This window comes from Alternaria arbusti (genome assembly GCF_024043155.1).
Source record: "Alternaria arbusti strain BMP 1465 chromosome Unknown scaffold_4, whole genome shotgun sequence".
Taxonomy (NCBI): domain Eukaryota; kingdom Fungi; phylum Ascomycota; class Dothideomycetes; order Pleosporales; family Pleosporaceae; genus Alternaria; species Alternaria arbusti.
In genome coordinates this window covers 219,878-237,503 of record NW_026249944.1, presented here as the reverse complement: position 1 = coordinate 237,503, position 17,626 = coordinate 219,878, and the positions used below count along the sequence as shown (strand labels likewise).

Genomic DNA, 17,626 nt, shown 5'->3' with positions numbered 1-17,626 from the left:
TTCTAAGCAAAAGCCATCGTTGCAACAAGATGGGGCGGCCATCTGCCCGCGTCGGGCGAAACACGAAGAAGTCATTCTGCAGGATACTATTTCCAGCAAGCAATCTCGGAGGAAGGGGGCTTAATCTGGTCACCAGAATCGATACTTGTCTTCATGTCAAGGCTATAAAGATGACCTGCATTGCCTCTCTTGTTGATACAAACACCGCAGCCAGTCCATGACTGCTTCAACATCATTTTCACCATTTCATTTTCTTCCCATTTTTCTTCATTATCGAGTTATCCTCTCTTCATCATGAGCTCAAAGCAATCCTCTGCGATGCGGTTCTTGCTTTGTGCCTCAGTCGTTCTCACAGCGTCTGCAGCCGTCATCCACACACCGCTCGAACAGCGCGCGGACCGCCCCGTTCTGGAGGACTGCCAGATAGAAACCCAGAATGAGATGGCCAATGACCCCAACAGAGCCAATGTAGACGCTACGGTCCGTACGGCCGGCATTGGCGCCGAGTTTGAGTCTCCCATATTCAACCTTCGGAAACCAGGTTGCAGCAAACAGGATACATTTGCAGCCAAGTACAAGGTCATTGCCGATCGAACAGGCAAGAACTGGAAGCTTACTGCGGACTCTGGCGCCGACGCGGAGTATCTTCAAGCTGAATACATCATCGACGGTAATGAAGTCAAAGTAGGCAGCACAAGTGACGATACCAATGGCGCTAAGGTCGCGGCAGCTATGGCCAAGGACCTTGTAAGAGCCATTCAACGCATCCGCAATATTCTTTGCTGACAGGTTTAGATTGACTGGAAGCCATGGCAAGGCAGCGAAGATGACCGAAAGGTTGACATCGCCGAAAACAACTGTAATCCATGGAGAATCGCAACCAGAAAGGACCAAGCCCCCGAGGAGGTGGAATTCGGGGCCCAGATCACCACGGGGATGCCGTTGGAGGCGCTATACAGCCTGATGAAAGAGAGCTTCGAAGACGTCAGCGGTGACGATAGGAATGTCCTCGTTGGGTACTGTAATCAAGGGGACGAGCATCTCATGCTTGTGACGAAGGAGCACTTTCAGACTAGTCCAGGCGGCATCAGCCCGGAACTGGTCACGGATGATGTGTTGGCCTTTTGCACCCTGGTTTTGTCGTACGCCAAACTTGCAAGTGATCCTTTCGCCACAAGTCCCAAGCTTTACACGACGTTCATGCCTCGAACAAACTTCAACAAGATATTTGCGCAGGTTAGCTCCAAGTTGCCAGCAAAGGGAGATGACCTTTGGGCCCTGTTCAACGTCCTTGCATGCTACGAGAGAGGCGGTACCAAGTAGGTTTCGTCTAGACTTGTAAACAGTTCGACCACACTGACAGAACGTAGTATTGATGAAGAGTATTGCACGGGTACTCCCGAAAATCCCAAACCTACCGACGATGACTTCGGAGACCTCACGTTTTCCCGGGGTCCAGCTAGATGCAACATCAAAGACTGGATTCATGGTCTGGACCCAGAATCAGAAAGCCCAGACGATCTCACAAAGTTTGACAAGGAGGTCAATGACGGGTCTATCGGGAAACTGGGCATTAGAGAGGAACAGATGTTCAAATCTCAGCGCTGGGTGCCTCTTTTCGAATTCCGTGATCTCGCTCAGGTGTTCACGGTTGAAAAAAAGGGAGAGCACATGGGCATGGAAGACTTCATGGGCAAGGTAGACAAAGCCATTCAAGACCTACACAATGGATTTCCCAACCCGCCTGGAAAGAAGATCAGGCGTGGCGTCTGCGATCATGCTGAGCCGGAGCCGACCGGACCAACCAAGCAGCTCGCAGTCCTCGGTTCCTACGTGCGTGGTGCCCCCACGATGGACTGGCTCTTCCTCGAAGCCGACTTTGAAAAGGGCGTCGGATGTCGCGAAGACTTCCTCCGACCTTTTGAAACTGTACCATGGGATGAGTCTGGCACAACGTACCCTGGCGGCACCAAGGAGCTCGACCTTGAGATTGACGGGCAGAAGTGCCGGTACCAGAACGACGGCGACGACCCGGGAGCGCTCTGGTGTGGCGAGAGAGTCATTGGCTGCGTGAATGATCCGGCCGACAAGGATCCCAACGATGTGAATGCGGAGAAGGGCGAGTACCAGTGCGGCGATTACACGCGACAGCCTGTGTTTGTCTGCCCTTGGTAGTTGCGCATTACATGACGTTGTTCGGTGTTTCTAGATTGTTCCGCACACGCGAGATTGGGAGGCGTTCTTGGGTCTTTTGTATGGTAGTTCTGTCGCTCACTTTGTGTTTGTGTTGTTGTTGGTGTTTCGGTGGCTCAGGTGGTGCGAGATCGGGGTCTGTGCTCGACGCTAGATTCCGGCGGCAGAAGATGGATCTCAACGCCATCATGTCGGCACCATGTCACCCATCTTGTAGAACTATGTAGAGCAAGAATCTTTCACCGAGGCCTGCTCCCCCAGCTTTGCGTTCATGCACTTTCTACCTGGCTATCCGGTCAGCTTACAAGGCTGAAAACGCCACGACGCGTGGTTGCTGCACAGCCCCGCATTGCCTCAGCTGCCATGGACGATAACAAGATCTCGTCTGCCTAGAATGCATCCTCGCCTTAACACGGAAGTCATCTCGACAACGAAGCACCCGAAACTTCAACAGCCAAAGACAATGCGCGATGTGCGAACGGGATGCGACAATCATCGGAGAGCCTCACGAAGCATGCCTTGAGCCGCCAACGAAGCCCGCAACATACAAGCACCAGCCACTTAGTCGTTCTCTAGACGAGATACGCCTGCTCAAGCTTCGCAAAGAGGAACAAGGCCCCATAAACTGCGAAATCGAAGTCTTTCGGCTCGAGCAGGCCCCAGAATACATCGCTCTGTCCTACCGGTGGGGCCCGCCATCGCCATCGCATGACATCTTCATCGGAGAGCAGGGACTAAAGATTCGAGACATTCTGCACGCATGCTTGTTGGAGTTGCGAGAAGATGTGGATGCGTGGCTATGGATCGATCAAATCTGCATTGCGCAGGCGGATACAGCGGAACGAAACCACCAGGTCGGAATGATGTCGCGTATCTACAGCGACGCCACCTCTGTCATTGTCTGGCTGGGCGATGTACCCTTGGCGCCTTCGGGGGAAGTCGATCGCTTCAATGACCAGGATCTCGACACTGCGTCGATCATCGTGCTGTTCGAGAACGACTACTTTAGAAGACTATGGATAATACAAGAGATATTGCTTTCAAAGAGTGTCAAACTTCACCTTAACGGGAAACGCTGCGTTGGATGGAAGAGATTGGATGAGGTTTGGTGCAGGGCAGTCTGGAAATTCCAATTGCGTGGTCGAACGCCCCATGGGTTCAGCGGCCTCTTGGGGCATGCAAGAAAGCGTTGGGACCTAAGGCCACAGTTGAAGTGGACGGACTGCATCAAGATGTTTTCTGAAAACACATGTGAGGATGCTCGAGACAAAGTGTACGGCATGATGGGTGTCGTGAAGGAAGAAGATCGGTTCACAGTCGACTACAACAAGAGTGTCGTTGAAGTGTTTCTAAGCGTCATTAGCACATTCAAGCATCCATTGCGTCCGAGACCTCGAAAACTTTTAAGGAACTGCCTGTACCTGTTAGGATACGAGATGGGCATCGAAATGTCTCTAATGCAAGACCTGAAGCGCCTAGTATATGAGCGCTTGAAGAAAAGCTCACGAGAAGCGGTGTCGCCGGTAAGATTCAAGAAAGCGGATCACGAAGAAGAGACCGATTATTGGTGGTACGAATGCAACGGCGAAAGATTCTGCTACCCTCGTCAGCCGTCTGCATCTTCCGCCGTTCACTCCAAGCACACTAGCGGGATTCCTGGACGGACAATACAACGTTTTCGACGCATATTCGCCCAGGATTCCCGCATTTCTCCCTCTATCAGAATTCGAAATCGGGGGTCGCGCGACATGTCCGTAGAAGCGACGGCATCATCGCAAGTCTAGCACAGTGTAAGAGGATTATCACTTCGCATACGCGCAGATGGAGCATTGTGTCGAGCATTCTTTTACATCCTTCATGCTTTATCGACCTGGGTTCGCCAGCCCGCATGTATAAAAGAGAGGACATGCCGTGGCACACGATGGTGCGATCGTGATGTGGGCCAAGAGGGCTATCGCAAGGTGCGCACATCGACCTGTGTCATGCCAAAATAAGTTGGCGCAATCGGATACCAGCTTCATTGGGGTGTAGCATCTGAAGCAGCTGACTGTCTGTCGGGATGTTGCCCATGACCACGGTTTGGCTTGAGCAGTCGCTGCAGCTTTACTCTGCAGCCTACTGGCGATACATGGTAGCGCGAAGTCAGCTTTTATGGATGAGCATGGATACATGTCGGTGGAAACCTTGGCGCGGTCAGTACATCAAATGGATATCCGCTTTCCTGGAGCTCCCAAAGCGCGCAATCATCCAAGATCATTACCGACTGAGCAGTGATAGGGAAAGGTAAAAAGCAAGCTTCTTCCTCAAGCAACTGGCAAGCCAGAAGTCTCAATGAAAAAGTGGTCGCGTCAGCCAGAGATAGTGCGATACTGGCGACACTGTGGTCCGGAGTATGAGCAAGCCCAGGGACCCAAGACCTGAGTCCAAAAATAAGAATAATCTTGAAGTCACCGTAGTGACCTGGGAGATGTTAGCGCGATGCCGAAAAGGGTAATAGGTGAGAGAAGGCTTACGTTTCAGAGATTAAACTGAAAAGAACAGATACTACACTTGATCTGGAGGGGTGAGTCAGCAGGTGTCTCGAAGGTGTTTGTAGAAGGAGGACGTACCTAAGCCAAAAGGCAAAGAGAGCTAAGGAGGGAAGAAGGGGAAGGGCTGCGCGAGGTTGATATGGGCGCTGTGGGCTTGGCGCGCTAACGGTCACATGATCGCGTGCTAGCGCTGCAAGCTGCGCTTTGGCCCTGTGAAGGTGGGTGACCATGGACCCTGCACCGACGTTCTGCCGGCCAGGCATAGCGGCAATGACGACCATTCGAAAACCCCAACGTCAGATCCGCTGTCTTGACAGCTTACAAGATCGCTCTGATTTCGGTCGATGTCTCTCAACATGCGCCGCCCATCACTGCTTCCGAGCTGTCCACGCCGCTCCAAGGGTTAGAAACACCCTCGCATTCCAACGAGAACTCAGGAACCTGCAACGATCGTTCAGTTGGTATCCTCGAACACCAGGTCGACTGCTGCGTGTCACCGTTGCAAGTTCGTACCACCGCTCCTGATTGGTACACGTCTCTGCTTATATGCATCATGCGGGAAGCTGAACGTGTCAATGACCAAGCATTTTGCGCGCAAAGCCCCATGGCTGAGAGTTTGCGCAACTTTGCGCGTTCAAGGTAGGTGCTTGGACGCCTCGGCACATTTCTGGAGGCGATGCTCGCCTGGTCAATACAATTGTAGCCTCTCGTCGATATTAAGGTCTAAGATAGCCGCGATCCCCACTTGCCATTATCATGGAATCCTCATTTGATACACTCGACTTGCCGCGCAGCTCTACCGACGCGATAGCCCCTCCGACCTCCGATTATCTGAAGACCACACCCTCAAATTCGATCCTCTTCCGTTCCGGAGGCACACACTGGCGATGCGCGCACTGCGCAGAGAGCATACTCTACTCGCTTGCTAACGGGCACATCGAACATGTGCGCATGTGGACATGTTGTCAATGCGGCTTCGCTGAGAACCGTGCTGCACTATGGGCTGCATGCTCCATGTGCGACGCCACCAGCTTTCTTGACAATTACGCCTGTCACTACCCTTCCGCCCTGGAAATTGCAACGGACGGCGCAATGAATGATATCGTGACCTACGAAGCTTCAGAAGTGACACTTGTATATGTGCCAAAGACGGGAAGTTCTCTAGAACTACGTACAGCTGATGACTTGGTTTCTGCGGTTCAGCAGAACTTATCGTCATTTGCATCATTCTATGATGGCTGCCAGGAGGTGGAAGCTTTGGAGGTGTTTGACAGTCACGATGACACGAGAACGCTGATGTCGATCCATGGTGAGAGAGTGCCTGGCCTCGGGGTTGACAGAGCGGACCTGGCTCATGGACGTCACATCAACTTGCCGGCAACATATGGTATTGACGAGCCTTTCATCGCACATTCCCGCAACGATGCTGGAATTAAAACGACCAGTTCATACGGCGCGTCGTCCTCAATAACCTCAGCCCTAACGAAGACGAGTTTAACGTCATCCACACTCACCACCGTGACACAACAAGCCCTCGACAGCGGCTACGGCTCTCAAAGTAAGACATCTAACGTAGACAAAGCATCACGCAAACGCGCAAACGAAGTCGACCACCAGATACCGCCCAGATCAGACACCATTCCCAACGATACGAACCCACCGCCCCGCAAAAAGCCCCGACGCCGTCGTTGCGATACGACCAACCCCGGTCTCGCATGCCCTTTCTACGTACGCAACCCACAACGCTGTGAAAACGACTCTTGCGTCGGGCCAGGCTTCCTCGGCATCCACAGACTCAAACAACATCTGGAACGTGTGCACCTATACTATACATGTGAACGATGCGGGGCCAAATTCCAGGGAAACGCAACAGGGAAACAAGACCTAGCCATGCATGAACGCAATGACCAGCCATGCCAGCTTGTGGAAAGGCCAAGCACAGAGATCTGGAGTCTAAGCCATGCGATATTCGAAGCGATGCGGTCAAAAAAAGGTGCAGCGGGGAATTCGGAAGAGAAGCGATGGCGTGAAATCTACCGGCTTATATTTCCATATGCCGACGATAAAGAACTGAGAAAAGCTTGTAAGTTCTACCTACTTTGTATCTCGTCGTAGTTGATAGACACGCTGACGGTGATTAGATGTCGATGCGCAATGCGCAGTGCAAGGAGACCGGAATCGGGATGTTATGTCAACGCGATGCGAAGAGTCGCACTACACTTCTCGAGAACTACTCCGCATCCTGCCCTCTCGCTTAAACAAACTCATCGCAAGCCGCCTAGACGACGTGAGATTGACGGCCATATGGCGTGACTTCGCGGATGACCAGCTACGCGACTTGGTAGAAGCCACTCTCACCGACTTGTCTTCCTCAAAACAAGTCCTGCCTTCATCACAGACGACACTAGATCAAGAGAAAGCATTTGGGGAGACGAACGATATGTCTTGGTTGGATTTGGTGGACTATACAAAGCTGCAATGAGCTTTACACACGGCCCTTGTGGCTTGTCAACTCTTCCTTTCTTCCAAACCTGCTCTCCCATATCCCGTCGGCGAAAGCTTGGAGTCTATCAAGCCTACTCTGCATCATCCTCCCACATCCGGTTTGCTCCTGGTCGAATGTCAGTCGCTTGTTGGAGTCGCAGAAGCGAGCGAAGCTGGTATGATTAAGGCCGGCGTAAGGGTCTATACCTCCCCTGATCCATACACGATGCAGCCTCTCCTGTAACGCTGCAGCGTAGAGTGATTTGTACTGCTCGTTCTGGTGACAATGTATTTGTAAGAACGTTTTCACATTCTCTTCGTATAGTTTCTTCTCGGCCGCGATAGCCTTTTCCGACGACTCCGGCTCGGGAGCAGTAGTCCTGATGATGATGTCACGTTCGGCTTTGACCAGATTCGCGCGAATGCCTTGCTCTCCAAGCTCAAAGAAAGATGGGCCTGGGCGTTTGTGCCGTACGTATCTCTCCTCTGTGAACAGCGCGTCCATCAACGCTTTCCAGTCGCATGTTACTCGGCAGCAGGCACGACCGTGTTGTTCCTGTGCCGGAAACTTGATGTCGAAAGCGCGCGTCTCGGCACTACCGACGAAAGTGTACCGTTCATCTGCAGTATCAAACCACATAGCCTGCGCGTGCTTGTCAAAGCCATTGCAACGTCCCCATAGGTGACAGTCGTTATAAGATTTTATCCATCGGACGTCTCCTTCAAAATTCTCACAATCAACTACATCTTCCCAGTGCGAAGACAGCTCTCCCGACTGTGGTTTGCCTGATCGTACGAGAAGGGAGAGAGTTGAAGATTGTGGGTCCATGGAGTGTTCGTCTGTGGTAGCGATGAGATTGCAGTCTATCCGGCCACCATGCTCTCCTGCATGACGAATGTGGCTCCAATCGATGCGAAGAAGGGGAAGATAAGTGGCTTGAAATGCGCGCTCGCCTTCTTTTCGCCAGGCTTGCGATACTTGACGGCATGTAACCCAGAGCACGAATGGGTCGTCGACGCTTTGGAGGACTTGGATGAACAACTCGTCCGGAAGGCGGGGTAAGCAGGTGCTGGCCATCTTTGACCTGGTTGTAACAAAAGAATGATATTGCTGCGAGTCGATTTCGAGTTTCCAGGGTGGACATCGCGTCAGCTTTAACGCGCCATACTCGTAAATAAGGATTGCTGCCTGTTAAGCGAAATGCAACCATGCACCTAGGTAGACAGCCGTGATAGCCAGAAGCTAGCGGAGAGATACCGTAGCGTGCTCCGCACGCGGAATAATTCTTTATCAGGGAACGTTAGAAACCTAAAAGAGCACTTACGTCATACTGCTAAAGTCCCACATGCTGTCTTACACAAGTTTTCCCTCCATCACGCTAAGTGTTCATACCACTGTACTACCGTGAGACCTTGTTGAATTCTTTCGTCTTGACCGTTACCTGATCTTTCTGATCTCCCACTCACCTAAACTTCGGAAAATGGGTTTAATGTACCCTGTAGTTTGCGCCGCTCGGCTGCCCGAAGAGGTCAGTGGGGTGTATCCTCTCCCTAGCTTCGGCTCAGCATTGACTTCAAGCGAGGGTTGCAGACTATAGATCGTTTCATCAAGGAAACTCGCGACGAGGTCGACATGTGGAGAATTGTTTTCGTGGACAGCGTTGACGACTATTACGACGAGGCATCAGGAGTACCAGGACAAGACGGAAGCGACCCAAACTCCCCATTTATTGGAAAGACGCCCCAGGAATGTCACCAACTGCTCTTGAAGCTTCGCGAGGATACAGAGTCGGAAATTTTCACGGACCTTTTTGCCATCATGGACGAGAGATCAACAGAAGACAACACTGTACTGCTCGTGTGCGCAGAGAGGGACTCTGGCGGGGAGAACGGAGTCTTGGCCCTGGCGACTGTCCGTGCTACCTTCAAGGCTGCACCTACCGCGCTAATGCTATATGAAACTGGGCACAGCAGTGTAGGGGAGGATGCGGAACGTGCTGCACGTGAAAAAGACAATGTTTATCGTGGAAGGTAGTCTACTCACGCATAATGTGGACTAAACGGCATCGATCGTTTTGCAAGACCGGAAGAGCTGTCTTCTAGCGTCCACAGGGGATAGCGATTGAGTGTATCAAGGCCGCTGTACGTTTGGTCGTGCGGAGCGACGTGAGCCGCAACGTTGTCGCTCTGGAGTTCGTAGACCGCACAGAAGCCGCGCTAAGTCGCTTTTGTTGTTGTGTTGGAGGCGGGCATTGAACGTACGAATACGGTCACGTTCGATTCTGGTGCGATTTGCAACGGCATCGAAACCGAACTTTAGACCGCGTTCAGGAGGAGGTGTTGGTTAGGTATAGGAGGATGCGCACCAGAGAGAGATGACTGACAAACCTCGTCGCGCTAAGTCACATGTCTTCGCGTTTAGCGTGAAACCTCAAATTAGCGTGTAAGCTTCCCCGCGTCTTCTTATTGACACCTCAGCATTCAGCTCCAAGTCCGATATCCAGGGTGAAGTAGATCTTGCTGCCATCGACAAAACCATTATCCATATAACCTCTCTTTCTTCCAATTTACCAGGCAATTTCCCGACTTGCCGTACCCGCGATGGCTGGCCCGACGCCGTCGACCCCATTCCGCTTTCGCGACCTCCCCGGAGAGGTAGGACTCTTCGAATCTCCTCAATATGATGCGTGCTGACTTGTATCCCCCACAGATACGCAACAAGATCTATCGTATCGCATTATGCAGCTTCAGCCCACCACCAACCACCGTCACGATACAGCCCTCGTCATTTCTCACCGCGACACTTGCAGAACATCAGGTCGAGACCGCGATACTGCGGGTATCCAAAGAAACATACCGCGAGGCTTATAGTGTCATGGTCAAAATCAATCGCTTCATAAAGGTCACATCGTCGCGGGGGCTCCCCATGCGCCTTGCTATGGCAGGCCAAGCGGTCCGGATGATCGCCATCGACGAAGACATTGTTGATAGGTTCAAGGGATACGTGCTTGGTGTGCACATTGGTTTCAAACAACCACGATTCGCTCGTTCCCCGCTTGACTCTGAGAACCTACGTGAACCTGTCACCGCGATGATCCTTTACAGCGATCTGGACCGGTTTTGTAAGGCATTAAACGATGGGGATTTACATGATCCGGGGTTCAGCGAAAAGATCAAGATCTCAATCACCATGGCGCCCGTCTTAGACGTTGCGTCAAGTAACACACCATCACCCGACCTCAACGGTTTCTTCACCAAGAAGACGCAGGAAACACTGTTCATGCCGTTCATGGCCAATCTGTTTGGATACGGGACCGTCGAAATCAATGGCCATGTCGACAGTGCTCTGGCAGCTACCGTTCGTCAAAGTCTTGGGCAAGACAGATGTTTCAATCCGGCGGCTGTTCTCGCCGAGTTTGCGGCCGCGAAAGATCGCGGGTCACAACAGTTTAAAGCCCGCCAATTTGAGGAGGCCGTCATTGGTTGGCAGGACGCCGTTTACGATCTGGAGCAGTTACGTGAGTCCAGTTCCTGGCCAAATCTAATTCGCAAGGGAGGTGATGCATTCGTTGCGGAAATCGCTCCGCTATACTTTATGATGCAGCTTAATATCGCCCACATTCAGATCGCGAATATGCAGAAGAACGCGTTTGGCGCTGAGCTATTGGCCGATGGTGCGCTGAACTCTGCAACTCGGTCGTTGAAGCCAGGCTTCTGGAAACCTGGTTACAAGTACAGACCTTCGCTTCAGCAGTTCGCCAAGCTGCGCTATCGGTACGCAATGTTCATGAGGCTGGAAGGAAACCCACAGAACACGGATCGCGCTTTGAGCTTCATCGATAAAGCTCTTGTGTCACAGCCGGGTGACGGTGTACTTCTCAGAGAGCGTGAGAACATACTGGAGTGGATACGACGGCTCTGATTCTACCTTCAGCAGTCTCTGAAATGCTCTGAAATGCCTTTCACAATCTCCTATATTGGTGCCTGGGAAAGCTAGGACCAGTGGCTCGTGCTCGGGAGCCCGCCACAGACGACCCCAAATTGATACTACCTGTCGTTCTTTCTTCCGTTCTCTCCTCGCTTCTCCGCCGGAACTGATATCATGAAGTTCCGCAAGCACGCCCGCCGTCTCAAGCGGCGCGTAAAAGCCATGGTATCCAATTCGACTCAGCCCTTCCACTTCATGGACTTACCCGGAGAACTGCGCAATCAAGTCTACACCCTGTTGCTATGTTCGTTCGGACCTCCTGTCGAGCAGACAGTCACGAAACTCGGCGTGCCTATTGCATCTGCTGGCCACCGCGCAGAGACAGCCATCCTTCTCACCAGTCGTCAAGTTCATCTTGAAGCCTACGACGTCATGGTGAAGGCGAACCGTTTCGTCGTTGTCCGCGCATTCCCGCCTGTACCAGTCATGGACATCATCCGGCAGAGTGTTGTAACGGTCATCACACACAACGATCTGCATAGCTCTCAGTTCAAAGGCCACATCCTCTCAGTTACATTGTCGATGCCAGCGCCTTCGCACGAGCCGCCCATGAGCGTCATGCTCCTCGCCAGAGATCTGCCATCGTTCTGTGAGAAAACCAATCGATGCACTCTTAACAACACTCTCATAGTCGATGTGGATGTCGCACCTCTGCTCGGCGAGCACACTTCACTTTACAAAGACTCGTTCGACGCCTTTGTCTCCGAAGAGGTACAACTCAGCCTACTCGCTCCATTCAAGACCCATATGCGAGGCTTGAAGAACGTCCGTGTACATGGTCGCGTGTCGCCCGGGCTTGCGATTGCGACGGCGGAGGACATGTGCAAGAATGAATGGTCGGATCCTACTGAACTGCTTCACCAACTCCAAAGCCAGAAAGATTACGGGGATGCGAAGTGGCAAGATGGCTCCCGCATGGAAGGATCAAGCGTGTGGTCTGCATGTTCGTCAGAGATCGGCCGTATCCGCGCGTCGTCGTCCTGGAGCAACCTTATCTTGTTGGGAGGGGATTCATTCGTCGATGCGATGATTGAGCTAAGGTCCTCATGCTGCCTGAACCATGCCTATGCTATACTAGTGATGTTCAGCATTGCGATGGAGGACGGAAAAGTTGGAAGGCTTAGGGCCACCTTTGGCAGCATGTCATCGCGTACCTTTACTGCCGCTCACGAATGCATGGAGACAAGTCTTTGGCAGGAAGGTCGCACATGGAGCCCGTCATGGGCTCGTTACTCGAAGCTTCTTTACCGACAAGCGCTGGTCTATCTCCTACACGGTAGTATCGGAAACGCGGACGGAGCGCTCACTATAGTCGAATGTGCCCTCGAACGCTCGCCTACCGACACATCTTTCCTGGAATTGCGTGGCGCCATACTCCGATGGATCGCTTCTGGCTGCAACTTCGATGCCGATAGGGCTTCAGTTCGCATTCATATATCTGACAGCGGAGATATTACAGTCAACATGACAACCAACATGTAACTTGTATACTGTCTGCTAAGGCTGCGGCCACATTCCCGCCCTGGTTTATGAGACGCACTGGCGTATGCGGTATCGCGCCTACGGCGGTATGCCACTTAAAGTAGGCACGTATATGTAGGATTCAAATCTTGGCCACTGTTCTCGCTTCAAGTTGTTGTGATATTCTCTCGTCTCTGTCTAGTCCATCTGTCGATCCTGCACCGAGGCATGCGGTGCTTCGGATCTTCATAACCGCAGTCACCTGCAATGGCTGATGCAATGCGGTTCGTTGTTAACATGGTGACGTAGCATTGACTCACTTAATGTCTGCCTCCCTTCACCGTGCAGCTTGGGCAGTTCCCGCTGCGTCATCGCCACGCTCGGACTCCGAGTTTGTTTACTACGCGCTAAGCCAACTTGAGCGCACGTGGGAAACCAAAATACAGAATGTCTCCCGCCTTCACCCTCCGTCCTCCTCACGTCAAATCCACACTCGACCCCGACACGATTGTCGCGACGACGGCTTCCACAGTCAACGCCAATATGGCTACCGCCGATACCGATGCGCCCTTTCGCTTCATGGACCTTCCCGGAGAGCTCAGAAACAAAGTCTATACTTTGCTGCTCTGCTCGTTTGGACCCGCCCCACCTCCTGCCCGGAAAATGCCCGAGGATCTGTTTACCAAGAACAACTTTGAGTTCAAACTTCTCTCCGCTCAACATTGGAACGACTCTGCCATCCTTCGTGTGAACAGTCAGGTTCATCGTGAAGCCTACGACATCATGGTAAAAACCAACAGATTCGTTCGGATCAGCTGCCCGGGTAAACGCACTCTCCATAACATCATCGCTGGCCAGAACGTCCCCGTCGTCGCAAGTGGACAATGCGCAGCGCAGTTCAATGGGTACGTCAAAGTTACAAGGTCTATTATACTGACTGAGGTTCCTAACATCTGATTGCAGACAAGTTGTCGATATCACTATGTCTGCCGCAGATGAGGAGCTCACTATGCCTTCCGAAGATGCGGAGCCTAGTTCGCACGCAGGCGCCAGTCAACCAGCAAGCGTAGTCATCCTAGGCCAGCATCTTGAAAAATTCTGTGGCAGCTTCGAGATGGCAAAAACCATTGTACCAGGGCTCGCCAAGAATGCGACATTCATCATAACTGTAGCTCCGATGCTCGCTCATAAAGGCCCATGGTACCAAGACGACTTGACAGACTTCTTCTCCGAGGTTACCCAGAGGGACTTACTCTGGGAATTAACTGGTCTGCGAGACTTCAAAAAAGTCGAAGTGCATGGTCATGTCTCGCCTGATGTCGCAACAGAACTGAAAGAGCTGATGATGTTGGAAAAGTATAACGATCCACACACCATCATCAAACTCATGAGGAAGAACAAAGACCGCGGTGCCCAACTCTACCGCGAAGGTCGACTGATGGAGGCGTTCTCCGCTTGGGGAACAAACATGCATGAGATCGATCGTATGCGCGAGGGCACCTCCTGGGCTAAACTCATCAAGGTTGGCGGTGAGCCTTGGATCGACCAGATGGCTGAGCTGCAGTGCTCACTGGGACTCAATTCGGCACTGGTCAACATCATGATGTGGGGCCCCGACTCCAAGAACGAATCCATACCGCGGGCAATTCGGCAATCGTACAGAAACCTCACCCTATCCTGCCTTGAAACGTCTGCCAAGTGTGTTGAACCAGGACAGTGGAAAGAAGGATACACATGGGTATGTCCTACGATGCTCCAGGCAAAGATCTTGTACCGCCGCGCTGTGTGCATTCGGATTTGGGGTGATAGATTGCAAGCTGTCTACGCTCTGGAACTTATCCGTGGAGCTATATCACTTGTACCGAACGACCCTGTCGTCCGCAAGGAGGCGGAGGTCATCATGATGTGGGTAGGCGGTATGTAGGAGAGCTGTGAGCATCTCCGGGTGCGTCCGACGGCATACAACACCCTGATTATGGATGTTTGGGAGACGCGCATGGAAACAGGTATCACAGTCGAGGAGGTCTGCGCTCAGGGCATCTTCAGTGGCCATAATGATTCATACTTCTTCTTGTACAGTATCAAAGGATCTCCTCTCACCTCCATGCTCATCAATACATCGCATCACCCCAGTCTTCCCTGATCATCTCACTACCCTTCTCAGCCACCATATAGATACTCGCCAAGATATTAGCATCCGGAAGTACCGGTACAATACTGCAATCAACAACTCTCAGCCCATCAACACCATACACCCTCAGCCTACTATCCACAACACCACCATCTTCCTGCGGCAGCATCTGGTTCGTACCGGTAGCATGCCAGTTGGGAATGGTATTGGCCTTGATGTACTCTAGGATAGCTTCGTCATCGTCATCAGCAACAGCTGGGCCAGGGCTGACTTCACCAGAATTCGGGCCGATAGTGAAGCGCGACAAGGCCGGGTGGCGAAGGATAGCGCGGAGGTACTTGAATGAAGCAATGCCGATGGCGCTGTCGGTGGGGTCGGCATAGTAGTTGCTGTTGATGAGGGGACTGTCGGACATGGAGGCGCTGCGGAGGCTGACTGTGCCGCGGGAGAGCTGGACCATGCTTGATGCGGTGACTGAGATGTAGGAGTCGTTTGATAATGGGGCCCAGTATGGTGTTGGAATCCATGGGTACCACACGCTCTCGAATAGATACTCGATGTGTGTTTGGTTCGCGAGGCCAGCGTCAATGACAGCCTGAGCGCCGATGTCGCGTAGTTGCTGCTCGCTGAGCTTTTGGAAGCCGTTTGTGACACCGGAGGGAGCGGTGTACTGGCCGGTGAGGTTTTGGTAGAATGCTTCCTGGGCAGCGCGCAGATTCTGGGGCGTGCGGGACATGTCCGTCGTGGAAGCATTATCCTGGGCACGTGCCATGATACTGAAGACTGAGTGGTCATTGAGATGATGGCCAACGTTCTCATTGACGACGACAGGCGTGATACCGACCTTCTCGAGTTCGTCGGCCGGGCCAATACCTGAGACCATGAGGAGCTGCGGTGAGTGGAAGGCACCCATGCTGACGATGACTTCATTGCGTGCTCTCGCTTGGCTCACGAAACCAGTGATTTGGTTGATGTAGCTGACACCAATGGCACGCGGCTTGCTAGTGGAGTTCGTTGCTGATGGCTTGCTCATGACGATACCGGTGACAGGAGCGTCATGCAGCACCTTGAGGTTCGTTCGGTTACGAGCTTGCTGATAGAAGCTGTCGTAGCTGGAGCTCCTCCGCAGCATGCTGTCCATCGTCGTCGTTCCATGCTTCACACCTTCGCCATCTCCGAGGTTGAGATCTTCGACGATAGGAATATCAGCGGCTTCGCTGCAAGCAACGACGAATCCTTCGGTAGATGGTGGAACGTATCCCTGGAAACCTAGCTGGAGCGGCCCGTCGCTATAGGCATCTTCATTGAACGTCTTGTACTCTTGGCTGAACGCCGAAAGCTCCGCCGTCGAGGTGGGCGCATTCAACTTCGTACTCTTCTTAAAGAGGCGGTAGACATCGTTCCAGCTCCATCCAGGGTTACCCAACTTGGCCCAATGATCGTATACACTGGCTGAGCCTCGCGCGTAGTAAAGACCGTTCGTCGTGCTCGAGCCACCAAGAGTTCGTCCGCGGAGATACTGAAGGGTGCGGTTGTTCAGATGCTCTTGTGGTGTGGTAAGCAGACCCCAGTCGATTACGCTGCCTTTGATGAACTGGTTGCCGCCAGGCGATTCGTATGCCAAAACTTGTTCGGGGCTGGGCCCAGCTTCGAGAACCAGCACGGAGAAGTGTCCAGACTCAGTAAGGCGGTTGGCCAGGACTAGACCAGCTGTTCCTCCTACTCAGTGTTAGCAAGGTGTATGGAATGATCCGACCTGGTGGAGATTATCCACAAGTATGATGTGTTTGTCGATGATCTCACGTGGCGAATTAAGAATTGAACGTACCACCTGCGACAATGAAGTCGTACTCTTCGTTGAAGACTGGCTCTTCAGTTTGACCTCCCTGGGAAGGAAGATCTCCCGGGCCTTGACGTTTCGCGAATTGGGAGTTGTGCAGATTGTACGTTGGCCAAGCAGAGGCGATGGACGAAAACGAAAGCAAGGCATATGCAGATGCCTTGGCGACTGTGAGGTACCGCATGTGGCGACTTTACTTGCTCTCTCTCTCTGGTGTGATCAGAACAGATGTTTGCAATACTTTAGGGAAGCTCAGCCCAGAACAGAGCAATCAGGCTAGTCAGTACTGAGATGAGCAGAAGGTACAACGGATGTAACGAGAGTGGGTACATCTCTTTATATCACGTCCATTGTACTGCCACCGGAAGCTAAACCAAGGCAGCGGAAGCCAAGGCCTTGGGTATAGGCTTTCTGCGCCTTGGTAAAAGCCGTCTCATGTTGGAAAGAACAAGTCAAAGTAGCCCAAGACTTGCTGTCAGCCACGCCGTGATTTCCGGCTGACTCCGAGAAAACCGGTGATGCTCGCCTTTCGTGTCTTACAGAGTTTCTAGATAAGCTTGGAGCTGTTTACGATGAATCCTTGATCCTGGTTCATTGCGAGAGTGGTATAAGATCCGGTGGGTAGTGTAAGATCAAGGCTTCTTTGCTTACGCGAGCAGACGACGACGAGGTGGCGGAACAACACGTGCAGTATGGCGATGTACCTTGCCACAGTCTTGGTACTACCAAGGCTTGATAGAAGAAGGCGATATGTGGCACCGCATGAGAACGCGTGGGCATCCTCGTAAAGTGGAAGGCTATGTCTAGCCAAGGCAGAATCGTCATTGCCGAGCCTGGGGCAACGCGAGATCACGGTCCAGCGTCGATCTACGTACTCCAATGTAAGCACGCCCAGCGCGTCGGGCCGGAGCTTACAGGTGATGTCGCATTGTTGACAATGCCAATGATAGGTGCCAATGCGACGGCTCGAAGAGCGCTTTCCAGAAGTGCGGGGAAGC

General features: G+C 52.5%; 6 protein-coding genes across 6 annotated transcripts; 4 read left to right on the top strand and 2 right to left on the bottom strand.

Moving 5' to 3' along the window:
• Positions 1–294: 294 nt before the first annotated feature.
• Positions 295–2,175, top strand: J4E86_003710 (uncharacterized protein; the record flags this gene model as incomplete). The annotated part of the gene is made up of 3 exons (XM_051444262.1): positions 295–747; positions 796–1,319; positions 1,371–2,175. The coding sequence occupies 3 exons, from the start codon at positions 295–297 to the stop codon at positions 2,173–2,175; spliced, it is 1,782 nt and encodes a 593-aa protein (XP_051303887.1).
• Positions 2,176–7,209: 5,034 nt separating this feature from the next.
• J4E86_003709 (uncharacterized protein) lies at positions 7,210–8,037 on the bottom strand (the record flags this gene model as incomplete). Its single annotated transcript, XM_051444261.1, has 1 exon — positions 7,210–8,037. One exon carries the CDS (start codon positions 8,035–8,037, stop codon positions 7,210–7,212), a length of 828 nt encoding a protein of 275 aa, XP_051303886.1.
• Positions 8,038–9,809: 1,772 nt separating this feature from the next.
• On the top strand, positions 9,810–11,130 carry J4E86_003708 (uncharacterized protein; the record flags this gene model as incomplete). Its single annotated transcript, XM_051444260.1, has 2 exons — positions 9,810–9,863; positions 9,919–11,130. 2 exons carry the CDS (start codon positions 9,810–9,812, stop codon positions 11,128–11,130), a joined length of 1,266 nt encoding a protein of 421 aa, XP_051303885.1.
• A 180-nt stretch (positions 11,131–11,310) lies between these two features.
• On the top strand, positions 11,311–12,678 carry J4E86_003707 (uncharacterized protein; the record flags this gene model as incomplete). Its single annotated transcript, XM_051444259.1, has 1 exon — positions 11,311–12,678. The coding sequence occupies one exon, from the start codon at positions 11,311–11,313 to the stop codon at positions 12,676–12,678; it is 1,368 nt and encodes a 455-aa protein (XP_051303884.1).
• A 426-nt stretch (positions 12,679–13,104) lies between these two features.
• On the top strand, positions 13,105–14,581 carry J4E86_003706 (uncharacterized protein; the record flags this gene model as incomplete). The annotated part of the gene is made up of 2 exons (XM_051444258.1): positions 13,105–13,562; positions 13,621–14,581. 2 exons carry the CDS (start codon positions 13,105–13,107, stop codon positions 14,579–14,581), a joined length of 1,419 nt encoding a protein of 472 aa, XP_051303883.1.
• Positions 14,582–14,768: 187 nt separating this feature from the next.
• J4E86_003705 (uncharacterized protein) lies at positions 14,769–16,812 on the bottom strand (the record flags this gene model as incomplete). Its single annotated transcript, XM_051444257.1, has 2 exons — positions 14,769–16,507; positions 16,617–16,812. The coding sequence occupies 2 exons, from the start codon at positions 16,810–16,812 to the stop codon at positions 14,769–14,771; spliced, it is 1,935 nt and encodes a 644-aa protein (XP_051303882.1).
• Between the last annotated feature and the right edge of the window lie 814 nt (positions 16,813–17,626).